The 26,198-nt window shown below is 48.6% G+C and overlaps 2 protein-coding genes across 2 annotated transcripts in view; one reads left to right on the forward strand and one right to left on the reverse strand.

The window, feature by feature from the left end:
* LOC111944892 (uncharacterized) overlaps positions 1-26,198 on the reverse strand; it is a 246,714-nt gene that overhangs the window by 157,920 nt on the left and 62,596 nt on the right. The window lies entirely within an intron of this gene.
* LOC147646076 (uncharacterized) lies at positions 4,004-17,704 on the forward strand. Its single transcript, XM_086873954.1, has 15 exons — positions 4,004-4,287; positions 5,956-5,993; positions 6,419-6,550; positions 8,033-8,167; positions 8,440-8,781; positions 9,228-9,317; positions 9,717-9,891; positions 11,373-11,436; positions 12,133-12,181; positions 12,560-12,672; positions 13,268-13,385; positions 14,073-14,172; positions 14,638-14,834; positions 16,185-16,322; positions 17,439-17,704. The coding sequence occupies exons 1-15, from the start codon at positions 4,020-4,022 to the stop codon at positions 17,538-17,540; spliced, it is 2,061 nt and encodes a 686-aa protein (XP_086730080.1). The 5' UTR covers positions 4,004-4,019; the 3' UTR covers positions 17,541-17,704.

The following is a 26,198-nucleotide window of genomic DNA, read 5'->3' on the forward strand; positions in this document are numbered from 1 at the left end:
GTAGAAAGGTGAGAGTGAGGAAGAGCGGTTTTCCTTCATCTCCTGATGACCCCTCCTCACCAAAACGACCCCCTCCTCAAATTGGGGAGCCAACCATGCAGGCATAATGACTTTTTAAACTCATTACCGTGCATTTTAATCCAAAGTGGGGAACAGAAAGTGTTCGCATTATGCATATGCATTAGTATTAATATGTATTAGTATTTTGGATATTCAAGACTTTTGTAAATAGACACTGGAATCTTTTGTCAGCTTGCAGTGGGTATTAAGGGGTGACTCCCGCCCTCGCCCAGTGCTGTGATTAAACATCCACTTTGTAACTTTAAACTGTTGGAGAGGTTTTTTTGTCCATTAACAGATTGATGTTGATACTGCATCAATATCACTATTTTGGTAAATCACTGCCAGTCTCTTCCCAGCCTCCCCAGGACCCAGCAGAGCCCCTCCTGTTCCTCTCAGGATCCCACAGCCCCCTCCCAATTTCCCCCCACTGCCCCAGGACCCCCAAACCCTCTCCCAGTCCCTTCCCAGCCCCACCAGGACTCATCAAGACTCCTCCCAGTCTCTTCCCAGCACAACCAACCTCATCCCAATCCCTGCTTTCCCATCCCCAATCTCCTTCCAGCTCCTCCAGGCTCACTCAAATCCCTCCCAGTGACACCCAGCACCCCCAAACTCCCTCCCAGTTTCCACCAGGACCCCCAGAACCCCATCCCACCCTCCCCAACATCCTTTAATCCCCTTCCCAGCCATCCTAAGCACCTCAATCCCTTCCCCAGTTTAAACCAGTCTGTCTCAAACTCCCTCCCAGTTCCTCCCAGCACACCCCAATCCCCCTCTGGGCCCCCCCAGTGCCTCCCCCGCTGCCCCCGGCGCTGTGGGGGCCGGGCCGTGCCCCAGTGCCGGCTCAGGGGGTGCTCCAGGCTGCCGTGCTGCACCTGGCAGCTGGAGCTGAGCCCGCATTGCCGGGGGCGGTTTCCAGCAGCACCAGGAGCTGCTGGCTCCAGTCCCCGCTGGGGAGCACGGCAGTGGCCAGCACGTGGCCCGAGAGCTGCTGCTGGCCCTGGGAGCAGCTCAGCTGGATGTGGGCAGGGGAGAAATCCATCAGGGAGCAGAGCAGGCGGCCGGGGCCGGGCTGGGAGCTGGAGGACACCAGCGGGATGGACACGCTGGGATGGGCACTGGGAGAGATGGGAGACGAGTTGTGTGGCATTGAGAGGGACTGGGAATGGACTGGCAGGGACTGGGATGGCACTGAAAGAGATGAGAGTGGATACTGGGACACTGGAAGTAAGTGTGGAGGTCTGGGAGTGAAGTAGGAATGAACTAAGAATAGACTGGGAATGGCTAAAAAGGAGTGGGCGGGACTGTGGTGTCACTGGGAGGGACTGTGGTGGCACTGGGCGGGACTGTGGTGTCACTGGGAGGGACTGTGGTGGCACTGGGCGGGACTGTGGTGGCACTGGGAGGGACTGTGGTGGTACTGGGCGGGACTGTGGTGGCACTGGGAGGGACTGTGGTGGCACTGGGAGGGACTGTGGTGGCACTGGGAGGGACTGGGAATGAAGTGCGCGGCACTGAGGGGCCGAGTCCAGCGCGGGGCTCTCGGCTCTGTGGATCTGCCCGGCAACTGATGAGTCATCAGAGAGGCGCGCTCTGATTGGCTGAGGGGCGAGAGATGCACGGAGGGGCGAGATGGACAGGCGGGGTCACTGGGAGTGACTGGGATGGACCGGGAGAGGCTGGGATGGACTGGGAGAGCCACGGGAGCCATTGGGAGGGACAAGGGGCCCCGGGGATGGGCACAAGGAAGCCTGAGGGCTCTGGGGTGATTCCCAGGGAGGTTTGGAGGGACAAGGCCGGGCCCCTCTCTGTGCCCCGCGAGCAGCGGCCCGGACAGAAAAGTTCAGGAGCGGGAGGAGGTGTTTCTCAAGATTGATTTTAATCCTCATTCTCCTGGTCTGATTTGCTCAGTCCTAAGTTCAGTTCATTTCCCCATGTCGGGCTGTTGTGCCCCTGATGGTGATCCCTGAGTGACCTCTCCCTGCCCTTGTCCCGACCCACGAGGATTTGGATTTGTTTCAGTTCAGTGGATTTCATGGTGATTTGGGAGGAGCTGGAGCAAAGCAGCTGGAAAGCACAGTGGGCTTGACAGGAACTGAACCAGGGCAGGAGTTGGGGCTGCCTCGAGTGAGCTCTCACATTGTGAACCTTCATGGGGTCTTTCTAAGGAAATTTTGTTGTAGTTTGACATTCATTATTAAAAAGCAGAGTCACAGATGGAGCTCTGCTTTCACCTTGAAATGAGGGGGTGGAACGTGGGCACTGGGACTTCTGTAACTTCAAGTTGTTCCTTGATCCTGGTCACTTTAGCTTTGGCAATCTGAAGCCCTTCAGCAGCAATGTCTCTGCCACCCCCTGGTTTCTGGCTCAGACCCAGCTCGCAGCTTGGACAAGGTCTGGGCTTTGTCCTCTTGAGCTTTGGGAGCCTCCCGGGAAGCACCAGCCCTCCCCAGCCCACCCTTGGTAGCACTTTTTCTTTTCTCTCTGCTGACGATTTTATCCCCAAAACTGCCGTGGGAACGTTGTATCCAAGCACATCCTCCAGCGCTGCACTTTCCTCCTGTGAATTCCCTGTGCAGGGAATGTGTCTGTGCTTTTCCCTGCTCTGTTCACTGACAAACAAACCTGAGCCCGTGGGACTGTCAGAGCTCCTTCATGCCATGAAATCAGGTTGTGTTTCTCATGGCATGTTCTGGAGGAGCTTTTCTTGGTGTGTCTTGTGCTGCTGGAAATGACACAAGAGCCAGGAGGGAACAGAAGCTGCTGCTGCCCGTTGGCTCAGGGCCAGGGAACCAAGTTGTGCTCCCGGGCAGTTGGGCCCTGCTGGAAGCAGAGCCGTGTTTCCCTTGAGCAGCTCAAGCTTGTGACAGCTCCAAACAGGAAACCTCCGCAGAAAACTCTTCCTCCAAACTCAGCTGCTTTCCCTCCTGCAGCTGTTTGGGAAAGAGCCTCAAAGCACAGACTCTGCTGGGAGCCATTGGTGCATTTCCTCCCTCCCGGCAGCAGCAGCTCCTGAGCCCTTCACGGGCTCCTGGCCCTTCGAAAACCCTTCAGCTCCCTTTCAACTCTCAGCACTCACTAACATGTGCATTTCTTTCATATTTAAACTGCATTTAAACTTCTCTTTTTCTCTCCTCTCTATTTTTTTAATCTCCTCTTTATCTCCTTTAATCCCCTGACCACCAGTAGGATGGGGATGGAGTCTTGGGGTGGGTGTGGGATGAACTGAGGATCCAGCAGAGAAGGAAGGGCAAGGCAGCGGGGAGAGGACTCAGCCAACCCTTCTCCTGCTCTCTCCTCCCCCAGGCTCCAGCTAAAGCAAGTCAGACTGGAAAGGATCCCACAAATGCTGTGTTCTCCTCCCTCTGAGCTTGGCTGGGGATCCTCAGCTTCAGCCTGGTGCAGTGATGGCTTAGATTCGCTAATTTGAGATTTTTGGCTAATGCACTAAATTGAAGAGGTTTATTATTACTTAATCACCCTTCACCTTTGCCAAGTTCTGCTGCACTGTGTCTGCTTTTCACCCAATACACTGCTAGCTCACCTACACACATGTGCTTCTTAGGATAATATTTAGATTCATAGCTTACTCTATAAAATCACACAATTACAGTAGAAAACTCTCCACCATCTCACTCAATGCAGTTTTTTATTTACTTATGGCATATTCTTACTTGCAGCTATAGGAACATAAGCTTATGAATTCTTGACTCAACGTCTGTGAACCTTTAGCATTGCATGAACCCAAGCTCCTTCCAAGGCTGTAAATGAAACCCTTCAGTATCTGTGGAAGTTTCTGTCTTTCCATTTCCCACAGCCCACCAAAGGATTTGTGACCCTTTGTGACAGAGGAGAACCTGCCAGGCAATTTTGTGTTTGCTGTAGGGAAGGTTGGGTTGCTCTGCATCAATTCCCAGAGCAGCGCAGAGCATTGGCTTTGTGATGTCAGGGCATGGATGCCACCTTGTCGTGGTGACATCCCAAGGTTGCCTTGGTGCACGGAAGGCCTCAGGGTCAGAGCAGCTCTTGGGCTTGCTCAGTGCAGGAGCATCCTCCTGCTTGAGGCGTTTGTCAGTGGGCAGCTGCACACTGCACAGGAGCCGTGTTTCTTCTTGTGGTGGAGCAGAGTGTGCAAACTGGCAAAAATGATTGAGCAGCTCGCTGCTGCCATTTGCACCATCTATGTCATTGGCTACTCTGGCTATTTCCTGACCAACCTGGCACGTAAGTAGAGGTTTTCCCTGTCTGGAACCTGAGCTGGCTTTTGTAGGTCTCCCTGCTCTTCCTTAGTGACCAGGTTGCTATTGAAACACAAAGACCATGAGGATGCCCCTGGTTTGGTAAAGCTCCTGTCAACACCTTCAGCAAAACACGGGGTGTCTGTAGCCAGGGGGCTGCGGGCAGCATTTGCAGGGCTTCTGTTCCCTCCACGGGAGAGCCTGTGGCAGCAGAGTCTGGCATTTCCTCACTTTGCTGGCTCAATCTTTTGGGGTGACTTTACTTTTAAGATAGCTCTGAGAGCTGGGGAAGTTGAAACTGCTGGAGGCTGATGGGAGTTTTTTCTCCTGACTAATTCCTGGCCATGGGTGAGAATTGGCAGGGGTTTTAACTATTGAGAAGTGAGATCAACCTTTGAACAGCACCTGAAGGTGTGAGGCCGGGAATTTCTTGCTCTCTTTGGTTTCTGGCTTCTGACGAGGTCACAGGGCTCTGTCTCGGCCTCCTCCCCCCCTCCAGGCCGGACAAGGCTGCAGAGGGCGGGGTGGGGGGAGAAGCGGAGCCGGCCAGCCTGACTTGGTTTGCAGTTTCTGCCACTGAACTGAAACCTGACACCATCAACATCTGCAGCTTTAGCAAGATTTTAACTCTTTTACCACCTGCATGAGACTTGCAGATTAATCCTTTTTTTCCAGAGAGAGAGAGAGAGGGAGTGATCAACCATCAGCCCATCAAAGACAGTGATGAAAAAAAATAAATTTAGAGGGGGAAGAGAAAGAAGGAGATGCTTTTAATAAGCTGAAATATTTTTCTGTTAAAGCTATGGAGATGGACAGTAGTTTTCTGAATAAAAACTCCTTTAATTCGTGACAGAGTATATTGGGAGGAACGGAGTGTTTCCAAGTGTGGATTTTGAGCAAATGATGAAGTAGTTGTGACACTGTGAGATGCTGGAACAGAGGGGGAGAAGTAAGAGTTGAAGATTTGTGGCTTTTAAGAAGCAAAAAGAGAAAACTTCTGTTTCCAGGGGGGCTCACAAAAACAGATAAAGAGAACTTTTGTCTTTGAATAAGTCATTCTTAAAAATGACATCCCTAGACTCATGACCCATAACACACCTCAGAGTGATGGCAAATGGGAGGAGATAACTGATGGCAGATTTCCCCGCAGCTGGCATCAGAGAAATAGAAAGCTATGAAGAAAACTCATTTTCTTGTGAAAAACTCCATAGAATGCAGAAGAAGACTTTTGTTTCTCTACAAAGACTGATGAAAAGACTCTAGCAGGAATTTGGGACTGTTGTAAACACCAAAGTTCCAAAGTATTTTTGTCTCTATGTTGTCATGTAAACAAGAGAATGGTTGGGTAGTGGGGGAGAAAAGGGTTGTTCTGGAAGTTTTATTCTGGTTTCGTATTCTTGTAGTTTTTGTAAATAAACTTTCTTTATTCCATTTAAGTTTTAAGCCTGTTTTGCTCTTGTTCTAATCCATATCTCACAGCAAGAAATAAATAAGTTTTCTAGTGATTTTTTAGTTGCTGCTTTAAACCACACCAGTCAAGCAGGACACCTTTGAAAATGCAGACTGGGAGATCTTCTCAGATGCTGTTCTAAATAGGCCACGGTTCTCTCCAGTTTTCTCAAAGAATTTGGTTCATTTTCCTTGCCCACTGCAGGTCATGTGAGCCGTGTGTTCAGAGGTGCCGATCCTGAGGTGAGTCAGAAAGGAACATTTGATGTTCCTGGTGTTTCAGAATTGTGCAGGGAACTGTGAGCTTGGCCTGTGGCAGTAGAGTGCAGAGGGCCAGCTGGGTGGGCTGAAAGAAGATCCATTTCCATGTTTACAACAGCAATAGCAAAGGCATTGTTGGCTATTTCCTAATTTTCCATTGAAGAGCTTTAAAAGAACTCAAAGCTCAGCTTTGCAGAGAGAACGTTGCTTGCTGATAGTAGCCAGGGTGAACTCTCTAATTCAGAGCTATTTGCAGCCTGGCTGAATTAACCCATTTTGATTTAGTTGGAGAGACTTAGAATCCCATTGCTATCAAAGCTGATGATTTGTGCTTGGTAGAGCTGAAGAGAAATAAGGTTCTAAATGATAGGGAGCTGCCTGTCCCTAACTCCACCATCTGTCCACAGAGCCCAGAAGCAAGAGCAGACTCTGCTGTGGCTCCCTCTGCTCCTGGAGAAGAGGCCAAAGAGGAGCAAAATGAGCAAAAGGAGCACGAGCCTCCAGCTGTGGTCACAGCCCAGCCTGACCATGCCCAGACAGTAAGTGCCAGTGCTGGGTGCTGCTGTCTTTAGTGCAAGGCAGAGCTGCAAGTTTCTGAGCAGCCAGCACTTGCTGTTGCTGGCTGAGGATGCTGAGTGCTGGAGTCCTGCCAGCACCCAGCCATTCCCCCATCCCGTGGCAGCTGGAAATTGGGCTTTGAGCCGTCGTGCTGAGGCCCCAAAGCGCTGCTGCCTGCGGGTGAGCAGCTGGCTGCTTGGCTCAGGGAAGCTCTGTCTCTTGGCTTCTGCCAAGCCATGGCCAAGGCCTCACACGGCATTTCTGGGGCTCACAGGGCTTGCTTTGTTTGCTGTCCCTTTTTGGAAACCTCTGGATGACCTGGAGAAGTGTTCTGCAGTTTCCTTGAGTAATTCTTCACTTCTGCAGAGTCTTTTAGGCCACCTGACTTTTGGCTTTTGATAAGCTGCAAAGAGATGATTGTGTTGTCCATGAAGCTGTGGCCAGCCATTCTTGTCCTGTGTGGCCAAAGAAACAAACTGTGTAGTTCTGAACCCTTCTTCTGAGGCAAAATCCACAAGTGGCAAGTTTCTCTTGATACGTTTTGTGGTGAAGTCTGCAGCTTTGGAAACTGCATTGGAGCCTAGTGTGGGGGCAAAGCTGCAAGTCCTTGAGTGCTGTCTTTTGTTGCTAAGAACCCCTTTAGAGATGGTTGTTTTTTCTCCTCAGAGCTGTTTTCCTCCTCCTGCCTCTTCTGTCCTGACACTCCCTGTTTAACCTATAAATTTCTGCCTGTCCTAGTGAGGTGGGACAATTCCATGTTTTAGGTGGTTTTTGCTGACTTTGGTCATACATGCATTACACGACCCATGGCTTCCTTCATTGGCATCCCTAGGGGTGTGTCAATTAATTTGTTGGTGGGGCCTTTTGAGGATCTCTGTCAGTGCCACTCAGAATTCTCAGCTGACAAAAGAGGGAGGAGAAACACCTTGGTCCTCTTCCATATCCTGAGGTGGCCATAGAGGCTCTCTGACCTGCAGCAGAGGATCCAATTGCACACATCCTTGTCTCCTGAATGAGCAGGATTTCTAACAAGAGTGTAGATGTCAGAGGGGCAGGAGTGGCAGTGCAGGCCTGAAAAGAACATGAACTCCAGCAGTGTCTCTCCCAAGGGCTGAGCTCACCCAGGAAGCCCCTGCAGAGCCAGGATGGAGCTGTGGGACAGGGCTGGCTGTCAGTCACTAGGGAGAGACAAGCAGGACACAGCAGAAGGGGAAGGAGGCCCTTGAGAAATGCCCCACATTTCCTGTCAGCTGCCCAAGAGTCTGTTGGAGATTCAGTGCCAGATGGGCCCTGATTGCACTGCCAGGGTCACTTTGGAATCTGTGCTTCCCCACAGGCAGAGAACAAGGCAGGAGAGCAGCAGCACAGAGCTTTGGGAACGTGGGAGCCCATCAGCCTTTGAGTCTTGGCCCACAAATGTTGGATGAGAAGTTGAAGCCCATCTTCTCTTGCTTTCTCTGCAGGTCCATCCAGAGAAAGAGCAGGAGCAGATTGTTTTATCAGGGAGGCCGTGCCAGCCTAAGGGAGAGCTGTTCCCAGCCCAAGAGCAGGAAGAGCAGCTGGGGCAGCAGGTGGAAGAGCCACTGGAGAATGGCCAGGTAAGGCTGACTCAGCAGGGGACAGAGTGAAGGGCAGGAAGAGGGGCATAAAACGCAGCTCTTGGGACTGAGCAGGCCACGAGTGCCAGAGGCCCTGAAAGCAAAGAGCCTCTGCAGAGATCAGCAGCGGGACAGGAGGTTACAGTGGAAGCAGAGGTGGGTAGGGAAGCAGAAAGAAGTGACTGAATGAGTGTGATTTTGAGGCTGAAACGGAGGAAGAAGCTGAGCCTGATGGCAGCTCCCAGGCACTCGCTCTCCATTTGTGTGTACAGAACATCGAGGCAGAGCCCCAAGCAGAGCTGCCCGAAGCTCCGAGGGCCATCATGGCAGTGAAGAGGAGGCCTGAGGAAGACAGAAGCATCGAAGAGGAGATGAATCTCCCCTGGCAGAGAGGAAATCAACAGAACCAGGTGAGTGAAAGAGTGGCAGACACTCCACTCATGGAAATTCCTCTCTGTCATTCTTCACAGGCCTCCGATGAGGAGCTTCTGGCAGAGCTGCAGGAAGCTGAGGCTAGGATCAGGGCAAGGGAGAACAGGCTGGAGGAAGAAAGAAGAATAATCGAAGAGAAATTCCATCTCCTCGCCCAGCAGCAAGAGGCTCTAGAAAATCGAGTGAGTGAAAGAGCAATAGGCACAGCAGTCACTGCAGTCTGGTGCTTTCTGCCCTTCTTGCCTCTCCTCTGCAGAGCAGCAGGGGGCTGGGCTGATGCCTCTCAGTGCCATCCCGCTGTAGTGTCTATCCCAGCTGCTTGGAAGGACATTTCCTGCTGTGCTCAATCTCAGCTGCTGCCCTGGACAGTGGCACCAGTCATTTGCCCCTTTTGCCAGCACTCATCTCAAGGGATTCCTGCTGGCCTGCTCCTGCTCTCCTTGTTTCTTCAGGGCTTTTTGCAAGTGAACACAGTCCCCCAGACAGATTTGGAATACAAGCTGCAAGCTGTCTGTATCCCTTGGTGAATCTGCTGCTGTCCTGCTCTTTCCCTTTGCTCACAGTCAATGAGCCTTGGCACACAGGGACAAGCTGTGGTCTCTGACTGCTTTGTTCTCTTTGACTTGAGGTGGACGTGTTGATATCTCACCTGGCAGCCTGCGAAGGCTTCCAGCAAATGCCGGCTGATGAAGAGCCCCAAGGTCGGCGGCAGGCACAGGTACTGTCCCAAGCACAAGTGCTGCAGGCTGAGCACCTTCTGAAGATGGTGCAGGAAAAGAGGACTGAGGGGGAGGAGCTCCAACATTAGAACAAGGAGCTGCAAATGTGTCTGCAGCCCTTGGAGGGGGAAAGGGATCCTTGGGAGGAAGTGCACTGGTCGTTGTTGCAGTCATCCTTCAGAAAATCCAGGAAAATGGAATATGAAACTGGCCATGAACTTGATTAAAACCAACCTTGGGTTTTGACCATTTGGTTCCAGAAGTGGGCATCCAAAAAATCCAGTTGATGAGCTTTGCATGTGGCTAACAGCAACTTCCTAAGGGCTTGCATTTGAAAAGGGAACTCGGGGTAATCTCTGCCAGCCAGCTTTCTGACACAAACTCCTTTCTTCTCGCAGATCTACACAGGCTCTTCCATTCAATCTGCAGCAGCAGCAGCAGCAGCAGCAGCATCTAAAGGAGCCTTTGTTGCCCAAGCTGAGCAGTGGAGCCGGGGCAGTTTGTCCATTTCCAGCAGTGACACATCTGCTGCTCAGCTCCAGGAGAGCCTGGGAAACTTCGTGGAGCAACTGAGTACGTCTGGTGTATTTCTTGTCTGAGGGACAGTGTATTGTGTGCACGTGCCAGCAGAGCTGTAGCAAATGATCCTCCTCACTTTGGTGTCCCAGAGACATTTAGGACTCCCCACAGGAACTGCTGTGCTCTGAGGCAGCGAGAGAGCGCTCTGGCTGTTCCTGCTGCCTCTGAGGGCAGCTTGGACTGGCTCGGCTTTGCCTGGCATTCCCTTGCCACTAAAGGCAGCAGCAGGAATTGTTCTTGGATCAGCAGAAGGCTGTGGCACAGCAAATGATCTATGCAAGTCCTGTGTGCTAGTGGCCAAACTGAACAGAATATTTGATTCCTAGATTCTCCTTAGACTCCAGACTTCCCACCAGTCGTCAGAACCAAAAGACTTCAGAGATATTGATTGGATTTGGGGTTTTGTCTTTTTGTTGTGGTTCCGTTTTCAGTTTTCAGTTTTTATCCTTTTTTGGTTTCGGATTTGGGGTTTTTTGGTAGAGTTTTTTTTTTTCTCCATCCTGAAAGGGCTGTTCTGCCCCATGGGTTTTAGTGGTGTCATTATTAGGACTGTTTTTATTGCCTCTACTACATCTACAAGGTTTTTATGAGAATGCTGTATTTTTGTCAGTGAGGACTCCTTTGCAAGAACATCAGGTGACAGCAGAAACAGAGAGCAAGAGATGTTTTCATTGGGCCCACAATGAAGAAACAGATACTTGTGCCACAATCTGTAATTAATATCCCAGATTTATTTTTATAAAGATGTGTCCAAGAGACACATCCACGTGGTGTGATCAGATAAAACAGCACTGCAGGCATTTCTCAGGAGCGAGCCTGCAGCCCCTGTGCTGTGTATTCCTCAGATCCATGGCACTTTTTCATACCTGATTCCCAGCCATTCCCATGACTCTTAGAATCCTACCTATTGGCCCAAGCCCTGCTCAGATCAGTCTCTGGGAAAACACATCAAGCCCTTTGTGATTCTGCAGCACAACCCATTTAATCTGCTTCTTGCCCATAACAGCTGCCAGTGCTGTGCTCTCAGAAAAGACCTGGTGGGGCTGAGAAAAGATCCCAGCTGATTTGGTGTCTACCTTCACCTGCTGGGACACAAAAGGGCCTTGATCTGCACCTGGCTGTGTCTGATCTCCAAGGCAATGCTGTTGTGTCCGGAATGGGGGCCACAGCTTGTCAGGGGCTCAGGCCGGCTGTGTCTTCTTGCCATTGCTTGTCAGTGCTCATGCTTGGCCTTTGCCAGCCTTGTGCTGTGCCCTGCTCTGCTCTCTGCGCTTCATTTCCTTCCAAGGACTGGACAAAATCAGTCTCTCTGCTGGCCATTTGTACTGCACAACTGCCTGTCTTGTTGCTGCTGTGCTTGCTGCCCAGCTGACCACAGAGGGTTCAGAGCCCCAGACAGCGGGGCTGCCTTTGGCATCTCCTGCAAGTTCGGATCTCTGCCTGAAAGTGAGCATCTTGTATTTTGTTTCCCTCAGGGAGAATGGTGAACAAGGAAAATCCCATCACAAAATACATCGAACTGGAAAGTCTTGGCAGTGGGTGAGTCCAACCACAGTCACTTCTACACAGCCATGGGCCAGGGGTTTCACTGGGGGAATATCCATCAAGTGGGAAGTCAGACAGGTTGTCCAAATGTTTAGACAGCGGGCTTAGTCTGCCCCATCTCTCAGTACTGGCCAGAATTTGTCAAGTGTGCTCAGAAGGCATTGTCAAAGACATCTCCATGCTGCCAAGGTCTTGCCTGCAGCAAGGAACAGAACCTGGTAAATCTGCTTGTCTCTCAAGTGTGGGACAGCTCAGGATTCATTTCCTTCGCATTTTTGGATGTCTCCAAATCATCTGGCCACACTAATGAAAGGAGAAGAATCTTGCTTGCCTGAAAGCACAACCTACCCCCAATGAGAGCTGTCAGATAACAGTTCTCAGGAACATTTCTCTCCAAGAGTTTGCTAAAGGAAATACTCCATGCTCAGGATTAGAATTGCACAGTTTAGAAGCTGACACCCGAGATGAAGGAATAAGCTGCCTTTTGGAGCTGAGGCAGTAAAGCCCAAGGCTTCAGGAACAGGCCCAGTGCCCAGGCACTTGAGGGGAAAATGCATCATCTGCCTTCTGGCACACCCCTCCTGCAACCTGCAGCTTTTAGGCATTTACAGCAGAGCTCTCCTGTCTGGACTGGCTTTCAGTGCAAGATCTAAATGGCTTCTCCTTTCTTTGCTGCTGTTTTGTTTCTAGGGGTTTTGGAGAGGTTTCCAGAGCACTTGACATTGCAACAGGAGGAGAGGTAAATGTCAACAGCCCCTGCAGCCTCTGCTGCTCTCCAGGCCTTTCCCCACTGCTGACAGCTGTGGCTGGAGCTTTGAGGAGAGCTGTGCTGAAAAGGCACAAGAAGCACAGACTGGAGCCAGCCTGCAAATTGCACTTGGAACAGGCTTTGTGGACAAGGCAAATCGCCAGTGGCCACATGTCCTGTAACTGGCCCCCAAGGGAGCAGAGAAATGGGCTGTTGGAATGTCACTCCCTAATTACTCCAGTGATGAGGTCTAATCACAAGGCACTTTGGCTCAGCTTGGCTGTGCCATTCCAAAATCACTTCCTCCATGTGTGTTGTAGTCTCATGCTACCAATTTTCTCAAATTACTCCTTTTCAATGTCATTTGAGGTGGCCATAAAGAAAATAAATGTGCAAGGAGTGAGTAGGAAGATATTAACCATGAATGAAATCAGGATCATGGAGAGTAATAGGAGTCCCAGGATCGTGAATTACTTAGCCAGGTGAGTGGTCAAGGTCCTATCCCTTGAATGTTTGTTTACATACTACAAGCATGAGAGCTTAAAAACCCACTTTGGTCAGTGGCAGGAAATAGAGCTGTTAATGATTATTTCTCTACTTATCTCCTCCAATGGATGGGAAGAGACTGCATTTTGTCTGCATGAATCCACCCTGGCAAATGCAGACTGAAAATTGTTCAAAACCCTGCATCAGCCCTATCTTAAGAATTCAATACCTTCTAAGTTCATTGCCTCCACAGTTCTTTGGGCTTGAGTTTTTCAAGTTTCTTAAATGCTGATGAACCATCCAAGAGAGGATTGCCCTTGCATTGCTGCCCCTCTTTCCCATTGCTGTGCATGCCAGGAAGACTAGGTGCTTATTTCCAGAAATGCCATGCGTGACAGGTTTTTTATCTGGGCTCTTCCTAAACTGCCTTTCTCCTTGAGACAGCTCAGACTGCAAACACTGCACAGCCTAGAGGCAATGTCTATGCCTTTACTTCTGCCCTTGTCTCCAAGGGACCCAGAAACAAGACTCAAGCGAAAAACCAACCTAGCTGTGCATGTTCACCTGCATGGCCTTGTTTCCTTTTTTCAGCTACCTTGTGCATGAGGAACTCTGGCTGGTGATGGAGTACATGGACGGAGGCACTCTGAGAGATCTCATCGATGAGATTCAAATGTCTGAAGGAGAGATTGCAGCTGTCAGTCGGGAGGTCAGGGATCCCATCTGTGCTTCCCAGGCCTTGAGCTGCATTGGCTGGGAAACAGGGACTCAGAACGGGAGTGATTTCATGGGCCAGGCTTGGTTTCTGTGTTGCTGCTAGGCTATGGGCAAGCAAGAGCATCTCAAGGGAACTGTCTGCCAGTGCCCCTACACTCACTGGACTCACTTCCTGTACTCTTATCCCCTGCTCTTGTATTCTAGCTCTGTCTCTTGCATTGGCATTTGCACTTCTCCACCTTGCCTAGCTAAACTTTTGCCTGTCTGCACTACATTCCTTGTCTCTAAAGCAAAGGTGTGCTGGCAGGATTTGAAACAAACAGGAAAGAAAAAAAAGAGAGACTAATTTCTTTTAGTCCTCAGCTGAACAGGATAGTAGTGCAGCCCAAATGCTGTTTGCTTCTGAGCACATGCACTGCAGCTGCAGTCACCCTGGCTGCTTTGCAGGGGACAGTCTACAACAGCAGTTGCTGGTGCTCTTTCAAAAGCTGACATGCCTTTCCTGAGAAAGGTTCTGCTCTGCTCCTGTTGGAGCAGCAGGCTCTTGCTCTCAATGGCGCTGTGTTCTGCCATTCCTCCCCATTCCCCTGCAAAGGGAACCTTCCACAGCTGTTTCCTTTCTTGTGCGATGAACTCACAGCACTACTTTTTGCCCCCCTGGTTCTCTTTTCTCTCTCAGTGCCTGCAAGGACTGGATTTTCTTCACTCCAACCACGTGATCCATCGAGATGTCAAGAGCAACAACATCCTTCTCAGAACCGACGGCTCTGTCAAGCTGGGTCAGTGTATTCTTGCTCAGCTTCAGCCTTCCAGGAATGGGGGGTGTGGGGCTGCTTTCAGTGACTGCCAGCTCCCCAAAAATGCTGCTGCTGGCAGTGCAGGGGTCCCCCCCTGCTGTGGGCTGAAGGCACAGTTGCAGGGTGCACACAGCTATGACAAGGAGCCACAAGCAGCCCAGAGTGCTATTGCTCTGTGTGTGTCTGTGTGTGTTCCTTCCAGAGGGAGGGAGCTACAATCTAAACCTTCAGGGGAACAAAAGGCACTGCTGGAGGAAGTGTAAAAAATGGGGGGATGTTTGAAGTAGCCAATTCATATTTCCTTGGCTAAAGCCCTAAGGAAAGAGAGCAGGGAGTGTTGTCCAGGAAATTCAACTGCACATTCTCAAACTTCCACCGCTGAATTCTTTGGCTTGGTTTCCTAATTGAGAGTATTAAAATTAAAAGAGTATTTTGCTTTCTCCTCAGCTGATTTTGGCCTTTCTGCTCAGCTCACCCCTGAGCAAAATCAGCGGTGCTCGGTGACCGGGACTCCTTGGTGGATGGCACCTGAAGTGGTGAAGCGTCAACCATATGGCCCCAAAGTGGACGTGTGGTCTTTTGGAATTGTGGCAATTGAAATGGCCGAACAAAAAACTCCTTATGACAGTTTCACTGCTCGATCGGTAAGGAGCAAATACTCTCTGATCCCGCTGTCTTTCTCACCTGTCCCGTGTTCTCTGCTCACTGCACAAAATCCCGTGGCCATCTGCTGGAAGTACTTCCACCAAGGCCCCTTCTACAAATGGCCCTGCAGCACATCAGCATCTGCTGGAGCTTTGGTTGCAGCACTGGGGGAACTCAAGCCTTACCTCGCCCAAACCATCTCCATTCTCAGGCAGCATTTTGCTTTGCCTTACAAGTCGTTCCAGCTCTTTTGGCTGTGTAGATGGCCCCAGGAATAGGAAACAAGCATCTCAGAGCTGCTGTTATCTTTCCAGAAATGAAGCAAGGAAACTCAAACCAAACCAAGTTTCTAAAACAGTGCTTTTGAGAGAAGAGGTGCAGCCCCATTCTTCTCACAGGGAAACTTGCCTGAAACCTGGAGATGAGGCTGTAAAGCCAGAGTCTCTTCTGCTTCTTGTGCAGTGCTGCTGAGACACTCAGTGACCACCTTCTTTCCTAACCCAAGCCACTTTCTCCATATCACCAAGCTGGAGCCTGGTGACGGGGAGAGCCTGCCAAAACCTCCTGTTTGTTTCCTGGCACCTTCTGGGATGGGCACAGCGTTAATGCATTGACTTGAGAATCCAACGAGCACAGGGTTACCACAGGGATGACACTTCTGATTTCACCATGAATATTTTCCTTTTGCCACATAAAGGAACCTGAAATTTTCAGAGTGCTGAGAGACAGAGCTGCAGGTGGCTCCTGTGTGCCCAAACAGGCATTTTCAACCCAATACATTTGTGGAGGCATCTTAATGTGTCTGTGTTGAAAATGAGATTCCAAAGGTTTGTTTCCTTCCCTGAAGAACACCTGCTGCATTTCCTTTCTTTTCTTCCAATTACCATCATTTTCAAGAACAGGACAAAAAGCCTGATGAGTTTTGTTTTATGGCAGCTGTGCTTAAGGGACCAACAAGCACTGCAGAGATTCTTTTCATGTAAGAATCCTTGGAAATAGTAGAGTTAGTTAGAATAGCAAAATCCCTCTTCCAAAAAGGCTGCCAAGCTGCTGGGAATCCTCCGAGAAGGAAACATGTATTTGCTGATGTAGTTGCCCCTAACTAGAGCAGGCAATGAAATCAGCTGCCAAGGCAAGATCTGCTGGATGTTGGCAAAGCTGTGGCTTTGGGGCTTGGGTTTTTTCATGATACAGGAAAGTCGTCATCCAAATGCTACGGGAAAGTCATCTCTGCCTCTCTGCCAGGGCAAAAACTGCCACTGCAGAGTGGAGCTGGAAGAATGGGCTCTGGGAGAGCAGTTCCAGATGGGAAAGAAGCAGGTGGAGCCTTGTGTTTCCTTTTTCTCCAGGCTAAATTCCACATAGCCACAGAAGGGAGCCCACAGCTGCGGCAGCCCGAGCAATTCTCGCCTTTGCTGCGTGACTTCCTGAGCTGTTGCCTGCAGAAAGGCGAGGCGCAGCGCTGGTCTGCCAAGGAGCTGCTGCAGGTAAAATGCCAAAAGGGCTGCAGGTGAAACAGTGTCCCAGGGATGGGCTCCTCCTCCACTGAAATCCAAGGCATCAGATGAGCCCCCATCCTCCTCCCTTCCAACCTTGGTGCTGTTCAGCTGACAGTGGGGAGCAATCCTAGACTGGGCTGGGCTGGCAGGGAGTGCTGGGTTTTAGCGCTGGCTAAAATCACCAGGGCACTTACTCATTTCTTGCTGGGAGCTATGGATTAGGAGAAGGGCAAAACAGGCTTCAAACTTCAAAGGAATAACAAATTTTATTATCAGGCCCACAAGAAAAAGAAAGGTCTCATCTGTGCAGTGAAAGGGTTCAATCTTAGCCAGGTCATGGCAGTCACGGTGTTGGATTTCAGGCTGTGCTGGGCCCCTCTCTCTGCCCGGGAGCTGCTGGGAGGGGAGGCTCGGCCTGGAGCCGTCGCTGTACGCCGGGGAGAGGGTTTAGTGTGGGCAAGATGTCAGCAGCCGTGGCCTGGCCCAACCTGGGGCCGGGGTCCCGCAGCCTCCATCCCCCGCCCGGGAGCCGCTGGGCTCTGGCCCGGCCTCCCCCAGGAGCACAGGCCGTGGGCGAGCAGGGCCGGCCTCACCAGAGCTCCGTTACCTTCGGGCTCCGGAAGCAAAGAGGGCCAGTGCCCGGGCTGGTGGTTTTCAAAATGTGCATCATCACACAGGCACATCTCATTTCTAAATGGTGCAAAATGTTGTCAGTTCTCAGAACTAGCCAGCCATTGGCCTGTCTCAGGCACAGAGGAAGCTCCCAGCAGCTTCTCTCAAAGAAATCACTTCCGTGCGGGGTTTCTTACTTCTTTCCCTAAATGTCAATTCATCTCAAACTAACACACAGGGACATGGAAAGGTCACCTAGTCTGTGTCCTGCAATGAGCAGGGACATCTTTCAAGAGATCAGGATACTCACACCTCAGATATTTCCAGGGATGGGCCTCCTACCAGCTCTTGGGGCAACCTGTGCCACTCTTGCCCCATGCTCCTGACCTACTCTGACTCAATCCCCTTTTCATTTAAAAAGTATTCCCCTGCCTTTGAAGCTCTTAGCTTGGAAAATCATGCTTTCTTGTTGTTTTCTTTTCCTTTCTGCAGCATCAATTTATAACATCGGCCATGCCTGGGTCCAGCCTGGCACCTCTCATCGTTGCTGTGAAGAAGTGGAAGGAGGAGGCAGGAATGCAACAATTAATTTAGAACTGTCTTCTCCATGACCAACTTAGAGTAGGATTATAGAGTAGGATTGCAGAGTAGGATTGTAGAGTAGGATTATAGAGTAGGATTGTAGTGCAGGATGGTAGTGTAGGTTTGTAGTGTAGGATTGTAGAGTAGGATTTTAAATAAAATTTCTAAAATCTCAACTCCTTTGGAACATTTCTCTCCTTCTGACCCTGTGAGAAAGCTCAACATTTCCTTCTGAATTGTCAGTTTTTTCTTAGAGGTGGAAAGTGACACTGATGGCTTCTTTGGTACAGTTTGTAAGGGGGGAAGGCTCCTCTTCATTCATCCTCTCCAGACCACACTGCCTTTGGAATATGGCCAATTGGCCAAGTTTTGCCAGAATGCTGTGACATTTCTATTTGAGGCAGAAACAGCAATGGCATTTGCAGGAAAAACCAAAGGAGGAGCGGTGCAACGCAAACATCCTGTGCAGATGCAGGCTGTGCACATGTGATTCGAGAGTATTTGGCTTCCTGCCACTTGGATTTTTATCCCTAAGAGAAATCTCTTTGGCTGGAGGAGAGTCTGGCTGAAGAGAGAAAGCAGAAAGAGCAGTGAGGGTGCTGTGCAAGGTCTCCTGTGGTGCAGAGCTGTCAGCGCCTGTGAGGTGAGAGCGGGCCCGGCCTTGGCCAGGCTGGAGCCCCAGCAGAGCCCTGGCAGAGCCCGGAGAAGCCTGAGCCTCGGCACAGGCAGGCTGGAAGGAGGCCCTTGGAGCTGCAAGAGGCAGCAGCCTGGCCCTGGCTGCCTCTTGCTGGCACCAGGCAAATCCTCCGCTCTCAGAGCCAAGCTGGCAGCTGGCTGCTCCTGAGGGGAAGCGGCGCCGTGCTGGGCACAGCACACACTGGTGCCATGGGCTGTCTGGAGTCTGCACAGGACGAGAGAAAGGCAAAGAGCAGCCCAGGGCTGCTGCCCTGCCTGACCATTGCTGCTCTTCTGCTGCCTGCCCTGGAACTCCTGGCAATGGTCAGCAGTGTGTGCAGCACTCTGGGCACAGGGGGAGGGAGCCGGGCTGCTCCGCAGGCTCCAGCACAGGGCAGTGTCCTTCAGGCACGGCATTTCTGCCAGGGGAACCGAGGCCAGCGTGAGGCACTGACAGCAAGTCAGGGCACATCTGCACGAGCCACTGCCTCACACAGCTCTGGGACCAAGCGCCTGCAATCCTGGAGCTCTGCACTGAGCCACAGCAAAGGTGTGAAATGCAGAGGGCTTTGCAGAAATATTCAGGGGCACCAGGCCAGCCTGCTTGGTGCTCTCTGGGGCACAGCAAGCACTGTGCAATGCAGCTCGGAGCTGCTGGCAGAGAGGGACTATGGGCATGTGCCTGAGGCTTGTTCTTGAGTAGTGATTTGGGAGGGAGCAGAAGGGTCTCAGTAGGCAATTTGTGTTTTCTTCATGAATTGCTGAATGAAAGACACAATGTGGCCTCACACAGCAAGAGAACTTGCAGAACTTACTGACTATAAGTTTGTGTTGAATTCCGAGAAAAGGAAAGTGTTGAAGTGTAACAAAAAGGCCTTTTGAATTTAGGTAGCTCCTGAGCCTTCATCCAAAATGACACCAGGAGGCTGACAACTACCTCATGCAGAGCCCTGCTGCAAGGGCTTCCACCATCATGGAATTAGAAAATATGAAGCTTAGGAAAGCAGAATGTGCCCATTAAGTTTAAAAAGTTTAAAAGCTTGTCCTGTGCAAAGAATGGACAAGTGAGTTTGTGGTGGAGCTTCCCCCTCACTCCTGGCATTGAATAAACAAATCCCTGCTCTGTAGGCCCTACACGATGGAGTACTGTTTTCTTGACTATTATTTGTGCATCATAATCACGCTATGCTTTTCATGGTCTTCTTAGAACCTTCCAGGCATGAAGTGAGTAAGACAGTGAGCTGTGTATTGATAGGGCCAAAGAAACATTTCCAAATGCCATCCTGGGAAAGGAAAGGACGCGAAACAGCGCTGGGGAAGAGCATCCCTCGCACAGCCCTCAGAGCTGCCACCATGCAAAAGATGGCGGCCGGGGCTGAGGCTGTGCCACCATGCACAAGATGGCGGCCGGGGCTGAGGCTGTGCCACCATGCACAAGATGGCGGCCGGGGCTGAGGCTGTGCCACCGTGCACAAGATGGCGGCCGGGGCTGAGGCTGTGCCACCGTGCACAAGATGGCGGCCGGGGCTGAGGCTGTGCCACCGTGCACAAGATGGCGGCCGGGGCTGAGGCTGTGTCACCGTGCACAAGATGGCGGCCGGGGCTGAGGCTGTGCCGCCGTGCACAAGATGGCGGCCGGGGCTGAGGCTGTGCCACCGTGCACAAGATGGCGGCCGGGGCTGAGGCTGTGCCGCCGTGCACAAGATGGCGGCCGGGGCTGAGGCTGTGCCTCTCAGAGCGCTCTGCAGCCTCTGCCAGCCCAGCCCCAGCCCCGGAGCAGCGCAGGGCGGGCAGAGCCCCCTTCCAGCTGTCTGCTTCAATGGACATTGACAGACACCCGGGCCACGCACACAGGCTGACACCTTTGCTCTGTGCACACAAACACGTACCACACACTTGGGAACCTCAACTAGCAGCATTTTCAGGTGGAAATACAAAGAAACTCCAGGGTTTGAAGGTTTTCAAATAGAATATTTCATTTGCCAATAAAAGGACCAAAAGCAGAAAGGGCCATCCCAGCCTGTTCCTTCCATGCAGGAATAGTGTCACAGTGACTGTGAGCTGATGAAGACGGAGATGGGATTTAATCCAAAGCAGATTGTGCAGTGGGTGCTCACCTGTGATATGTATCCCTCACAGTACCTATTTATTTGGAACACTAGGAAGATTATGAGCCTGGGCAAGATATTAACCCTTTCAATACAGACATGAGACCTACAAACCTTGTTCATCTCTCCAGGGACAGAAAAGGACAGAATAATAACACACAAAAAAACAACATAAAAACATCCAAGTCAGTAAAAAAAAAGGCCAAACCTCAGATAGAAAATAAATGAAAAAATGGCAATTGAAACCAAAATAATCATTTAGTAAGACTATAGAGACAATCATTGATATACTAAAATATCTAATTTACTTCATGAAAAAAAGTATAAAATAAAGTATTAAAACTGTAAATCTAAACAAAAGCATCCATTAATGAAACAAATGTTAAAATAACTGTAATCCCATGAAAAGCTTGAACAGAAAATAAATAAAAACAATAACATGCCCATTGCCCCCAGGGAGAGAAGTAGAAAACTTCTGTTTCCAAAGATGATCAGAAAAACAAATGAAGAAAACATCTGCCTTCAAACAACTCATCCTTAAAATAACACCCCATGAATTCATAACCCATAGACACACCTCTAGGAGGGCTGTAAAAATGAGAAAAATGTCACAATAGAAAATTTTTTTCCCAGATGCCTGCTATTTGTAAAAATGAAAAACCACAAAAAACCTGTTTCTTGTAAAAAAGTCTTCATGATACAATAAGAAAAGACTCCTCTCCCTACAAAAACTAATAAAAAAACTCTTGTGTAATTAATACTGTTTTAACATCCCAAGTTCTATCTCTATGCTGTCAGTTAAAAAAAAAAAAAAAAAAAAAAAAAAAGTTATTCAGGAGAGGAAAGGCATTCTGTAAGTTTTATTCTGGTTTCTCATTCTTATAGTCCTGTTAATAAAGTTTTTTATTCCTTCTAAGTTTTAAGCCTGGTTTTCCCTTCTCCTAATCCATATCTCACAGTGAGAAATGAGTAAGTGCCCTGGAGATTTCAGCCAGCGCTAAACCCACCACATTATTTAGTGCATTAGCCAAAAAATCAAATTAGCGAATCTCAGCCACTGCACCAGGCTGAAGCTGAGGATCCCCAGCCAAGCTCAGAGGGAGGAGAACACAGCATTTGTGGGATCCTTTCCAGCCTGACTTGCTTTAGCTGGAGCCTGGGGGAGGAGAGAGCAGGAGAAGGGTTGGCTGAGTCCTCTCCCCTCTGCCTTGCCCTTCTCTGCTGGATCCTCAGTTCATCCCACACCCACCCCAAGACTCCAGCCCCATCCTACTGGTGGTCAGGGGATTAAAGGAGATAAAGAGGAGATTAAAAAGATAGAGAGGAGAGAAAAGGAGAAGTTTAAATGCAGTTTAAATATGAAAGAAATACGTATGTTAGTGAGTGCTGAGAGTTGAAAGGGAGCTGAAGGGTTTTCGAAAGGCCAGGAGCCCGTGAAGGGCTCAGGAGCTGCTGCTGCCGGGAGGGAGGAAATGCACCAATGGCTCCCAGCAGAGTCTGTGCTTTGAGGCTCTTTCCCAAACAGCTGCAGGAGGGAAAGCAGCTGAGTTTGGAGGAAGAGTTTTCTGCTGAGGTTTCCTGTTTGGAGCTGTCACAAGCTTGAGCTGCTCAAGGGAAACGCGGCTCTGCTTCCAGCAGGGCCCAACTGCCCGGGAGCACAACTTGGTTCCCTGGCCCTGAGCCAACGGGCAGCAGCAGCTTCTGTTCCCTCCTGGCTCTTGTGTCATTTCCAGCAGCACAAGACACACCAAGAAAAGCTCCTCCAGAACATGCCATGAGAAACACAACCTGATTTCATTGCATGAAGGAGCTCTGACAGTCCCACGGGCTCAGGTTTGTTTGTCAGTGAACAGAGCAGGGAAAAGCACAGACACATTCCCTGCACAGGGAATTCACAGGAGGAAAGTGCAGCGCTGGAGGATGTGCTTGGATACAACGTTCCCACGGCAGTTTTGGGGATAAAATCGTCAGCAGAGAGAAAAGAAAAGTCCTACCAAGGGTGGGCTGGGGAGGGCTGGTGCTTCCCGAGAGGCTCCCGAAGCTCAACAGTGTGAAAGAGTGGCTAGCTAACAAAGGTCGTGTTCCCATGCAGCAATTAGCTGAGAAAGAATTAAACAACAGTAGAGTGTAGTTGGTATGAGATGTTGCAATGTCAGAAAGACCTTAGTGATAACTGTGAACTGAGAACAGGACACTGTGATCAGAAGAATGTGGATTCAGCACAGATGAATGACTACAAGAATGTGGAACTAGGTGGAGTTGTCCTTAAACAAAATATCCAATAATGAGCTTGCTTTTGCACTATGTGTGGGCCTAATTATTGATGTTATATAGGGAGTTTGGAGTTGCCAATAAATGAGACTTGCTGATCATTCATATTGAGTGCTGCTTGTCTCCCGCCGAACTCATCAAATAGCGCCCGAACAAATGGGACCCTTGGGACCTTTGGGACCTTTGGGACATTAAAAAGCGAAGGCCACGGGAGTCGGCGACAGGGGACGGGTCCTCCGCAGCAAGGACGGCGAAAAGCAACGGTGCCGCGCCCCAGGCGACCTCAGAGGAGAGTCCTGGCCGTAACGTGCTGCCGAACCTTGTAGGGCTGCAACAGCGCTGACGGTAAGATGGAAAGGCAAGCAGCACATGATTTATTTACCTGCTTTTTAGAAAAGCCACAGCTTAAGGGTTTTGATTTGCGCAAGGAGCTCCCTGGACTTCTTGCTTACGGGTATGCTCACGCCTTTGCCTCCCACTGCTGGGCAAACACTCCTATCTATGCTGCCCATGGAAAGAGGGAGGGAGAGTCAGAGAGAAGGAAATAATGAGAAAGAAATTCCACAGCAACGCTGAAACAACAAACAGAATCTGTTCAGTTACGGCAGGATGTGATATATCCTGAACTATTTGCTTCACTTTTGGAGTCACTCTTAACACTACAATCTTATTTAAGTTCCAACTTTGCTACCCTGGAGGAAAAGAATCCAAATTTAGATTGGTTTCCACCCGAACCAGGGGGACATGGGGGAGCACTGAGGTGTGCGCAGAGAGCAGGGGCACCCCTGGGGCAGAAGCAGTGCAGGAAAAGTTCCAAGGCCACACTGAACAATTACAGAAACAGCTGAGCAGAAACAGGTGGCTCAGAGAGCTTCAGAAAGAGACAAAATAGCCAAAAAGTCACAAACTATATGGTACCTAGTTCGAAATTCATCACTGTAATTAGAAGTTGATAAGCTGCAATGGTCACCGTTGTTACCACCTGGCCATGAGAGATTTTCGTGTAACATCGCCTGCTTTTGTAAAAATTGTGCCCCTTTTTTCCTCTATCAGCGAACAAGAGAGATTGAGAGAAACAACTGTATGTGTTAAACTTAACTTTGTGAGGTGTTTTTTTGGTTTTTGTTTTCCTGCGAGAGTATGTGGAGAATGTGAAGAAAGATAACAGCAGCAGAGAGCAGCAGCAGGGCGGGCAGTCCACCCCCCCCTCCCTCTCTAAGAAAAAGCACCGGGATAGTACCCAGTTTGTTGAAAAGTCATGATTCATGGGTTTTTTAAAATGTTTTTATTAACCCTTTTAGGGTTAATTTTGTGTTTTAAGTAATAATGAATTTATGCAGTTGCAGTTTTTTAGAGTTTTACTGGAGAAATTACTGTGATTCTTTGAAAGTTTAAAAAGGCCCCTTTTCAAGAAAAAAGGTGTTTAAGCTGAATATTAACGGAAGTTACCTTGCAATAATTAGTTTTAAAACCTAAGGTTAAAATATGGTATGATTTACAGCTTCTAAGAAAACCTTCCAATTAATTAGATCTACAAAAGAGATTTGTGGTTTAAAAAAATTAATTAGTTAAGAGAACTTTACTGTACAAGACAAAGTTAAGTTAAAGTATATATTACCCATTTGCTTGTTTTTTTCACAATTTTAATAAGGTAATTTCAATGTGAGTCCTTTTGTTATATAAAACACGTATAACTGCATATATACCAATTTGGATTTTAGTTTAAGAATTGGTCTTTATGTTTCTGAAAAGTGCTACAAAAGCTAAATGGCAACTTGCCAAATCCGGTGTTGTTGTGGTTTTTCTCTAGAAATACTGCACTTTAAAATCCTAACCAATTTAAGCAAGGCAAATTCCTATTATGAATAAGTATTTTTAGTACCATTTGCAGTTATTGCGAGTTATTCTCAAAGCTAGATGACATAGTATTGTGATGGATTTGTTATGTTTTTATAATCTTTATAGTGAATCCATGTTACTGTTATATTGTGTTTAAAAGGTACATATCAAACCTTTAGTTGCCTCTTTATAGTAACAGAATAAGATTATGTTTTTATTTAATATAGATTAAGTGTTAATAGAATTAAGAAAAGTCAAGTTTTATTATATTTAGGCTTGAATGTTTATAAGTTAAGTTTTATAACTTAGATATTCTTTTAAGGTTAAGTTTGTTACTTCCTTTTGTCATAAATCATTATTGTTAGGTTTAAATATTGTTTAATTTAAATTGTTTATGTTTTATTGGAGACACTTGTCTAAACTGCAAAGTATAGTTATTTTCCTAGAGAGATGAAGACAGCCACAACTGAAACAGCTGTGACAGAACGCTGATGAAACCTGCTTGTGGATAGAAGGGAATGCAGTCTGTGACACCCTTGACTTCATCAGGAGTTCTATTGGTTGTTGCAATCTCTGCAGTTTTTGTTTGTTATAGCTTTCTTATTTTTCAGTGTTTCCAGAATTTTAAGAAGATGTACCATTGCTGAGGATCAGCTGCCATGGGAGAGGCTTCAGATTAAACCAACTGCTCCATGGTTTAATTGGTCTGGTACCTGAGGCTTCTGATCATTTGCTTTGTACAAATGCATTTTAACAGTTTGCTGTGCTGTAAGCATCTCCTAGCTGCTGCTATTGAGAACCTTGATTTAGAAATGAGTTAAGAGGCATCTTTCCAGTTTAAAGCCAGGCCCTGGCCAAGCCTTGACTTTACCTGGACAGAATGTTTGCCAGCAGATCCAGATGTTTTCTGTCCCAAATCAGTATTTGAGTCACTTTTTGACTCAGCAATTTGACCCTATTAATATGACAGCTGGATCAATTTTGAAGTGAGCTTGGAGAATCATTTCCAGAGGTGGTTATCCAATCCTTCACTGATGATTTTTTGTTTCTGTTTGTTTGCTAACTATGGGATGCTGGTGCAGTGTTTTAGTAATTAATAGTAGTTTTATATTACATATCTTATTAATAATGTTTATGATTTAATTGATTTTTTAACTGCTATAGGTTCTTAATCCTTGTATATATGGGTTTGTGTTGATGTTGATGTTTATAACAGAAGTACATCTCATTTTTTTTTTTTTTTAAGAAAACGGGGAAAATTGATATCCTAAAAGCATTTTGATTAGTGTAATTCATTAACTTCAAGGGGAGAAGTGTCTGTGTTTTGTTGACAGGTTCAAGAAGGTCACCTGTTCATCTGACCAGACTGTCTGCCTCTGAACACACGAGATCCAGTGAACAGAGATGTCACCACACAGCCTTGGTACTCCAGACATGGATCAGAAGTGGAGCTGTCAGGACACAGTTGTGTCTGAACACTACACAGACAGTTTACCAACAGAAATTTTATGTTGTTACTATGATGTTGTGTCTCTACCAATTTTTCAGTTATCCTTTGTTTTAAGATTTAGAAGGATGTGAAGAACAACCTGAACATCAAAGCCCTCAGTCACCGATCAGCTGCCAGCTGACATCACGGGAGCAGTGAACGTTCTAAGACTGAATCGTGTTAAATCATAGTCTGTTTGTGAAGGAAATTCTGTAGAAGATCTAAGAAAAGTGTAGAGACTCCATCTAACTGTATATAAAGCAAATTGTAGTTGTGTGTTTACCCTTT

The sequence above is a fragment of the Cyanistes caeruleus genome, unplaced genomic scaffold (assembly GCF_971803275.1).
Source record: "Cyanistes caeruleus unplaced genomic scaffold, bCyaCae1.hap1.1 HAP1_SCAFFOLD_127, whole genome shotgun sequence".
Lineage (NCBI taxonomy): Eukaryota > Metazoa > Chordata > Aves > Passeriformes > Paridae > Cyanistes > Cyanistes caeruleus.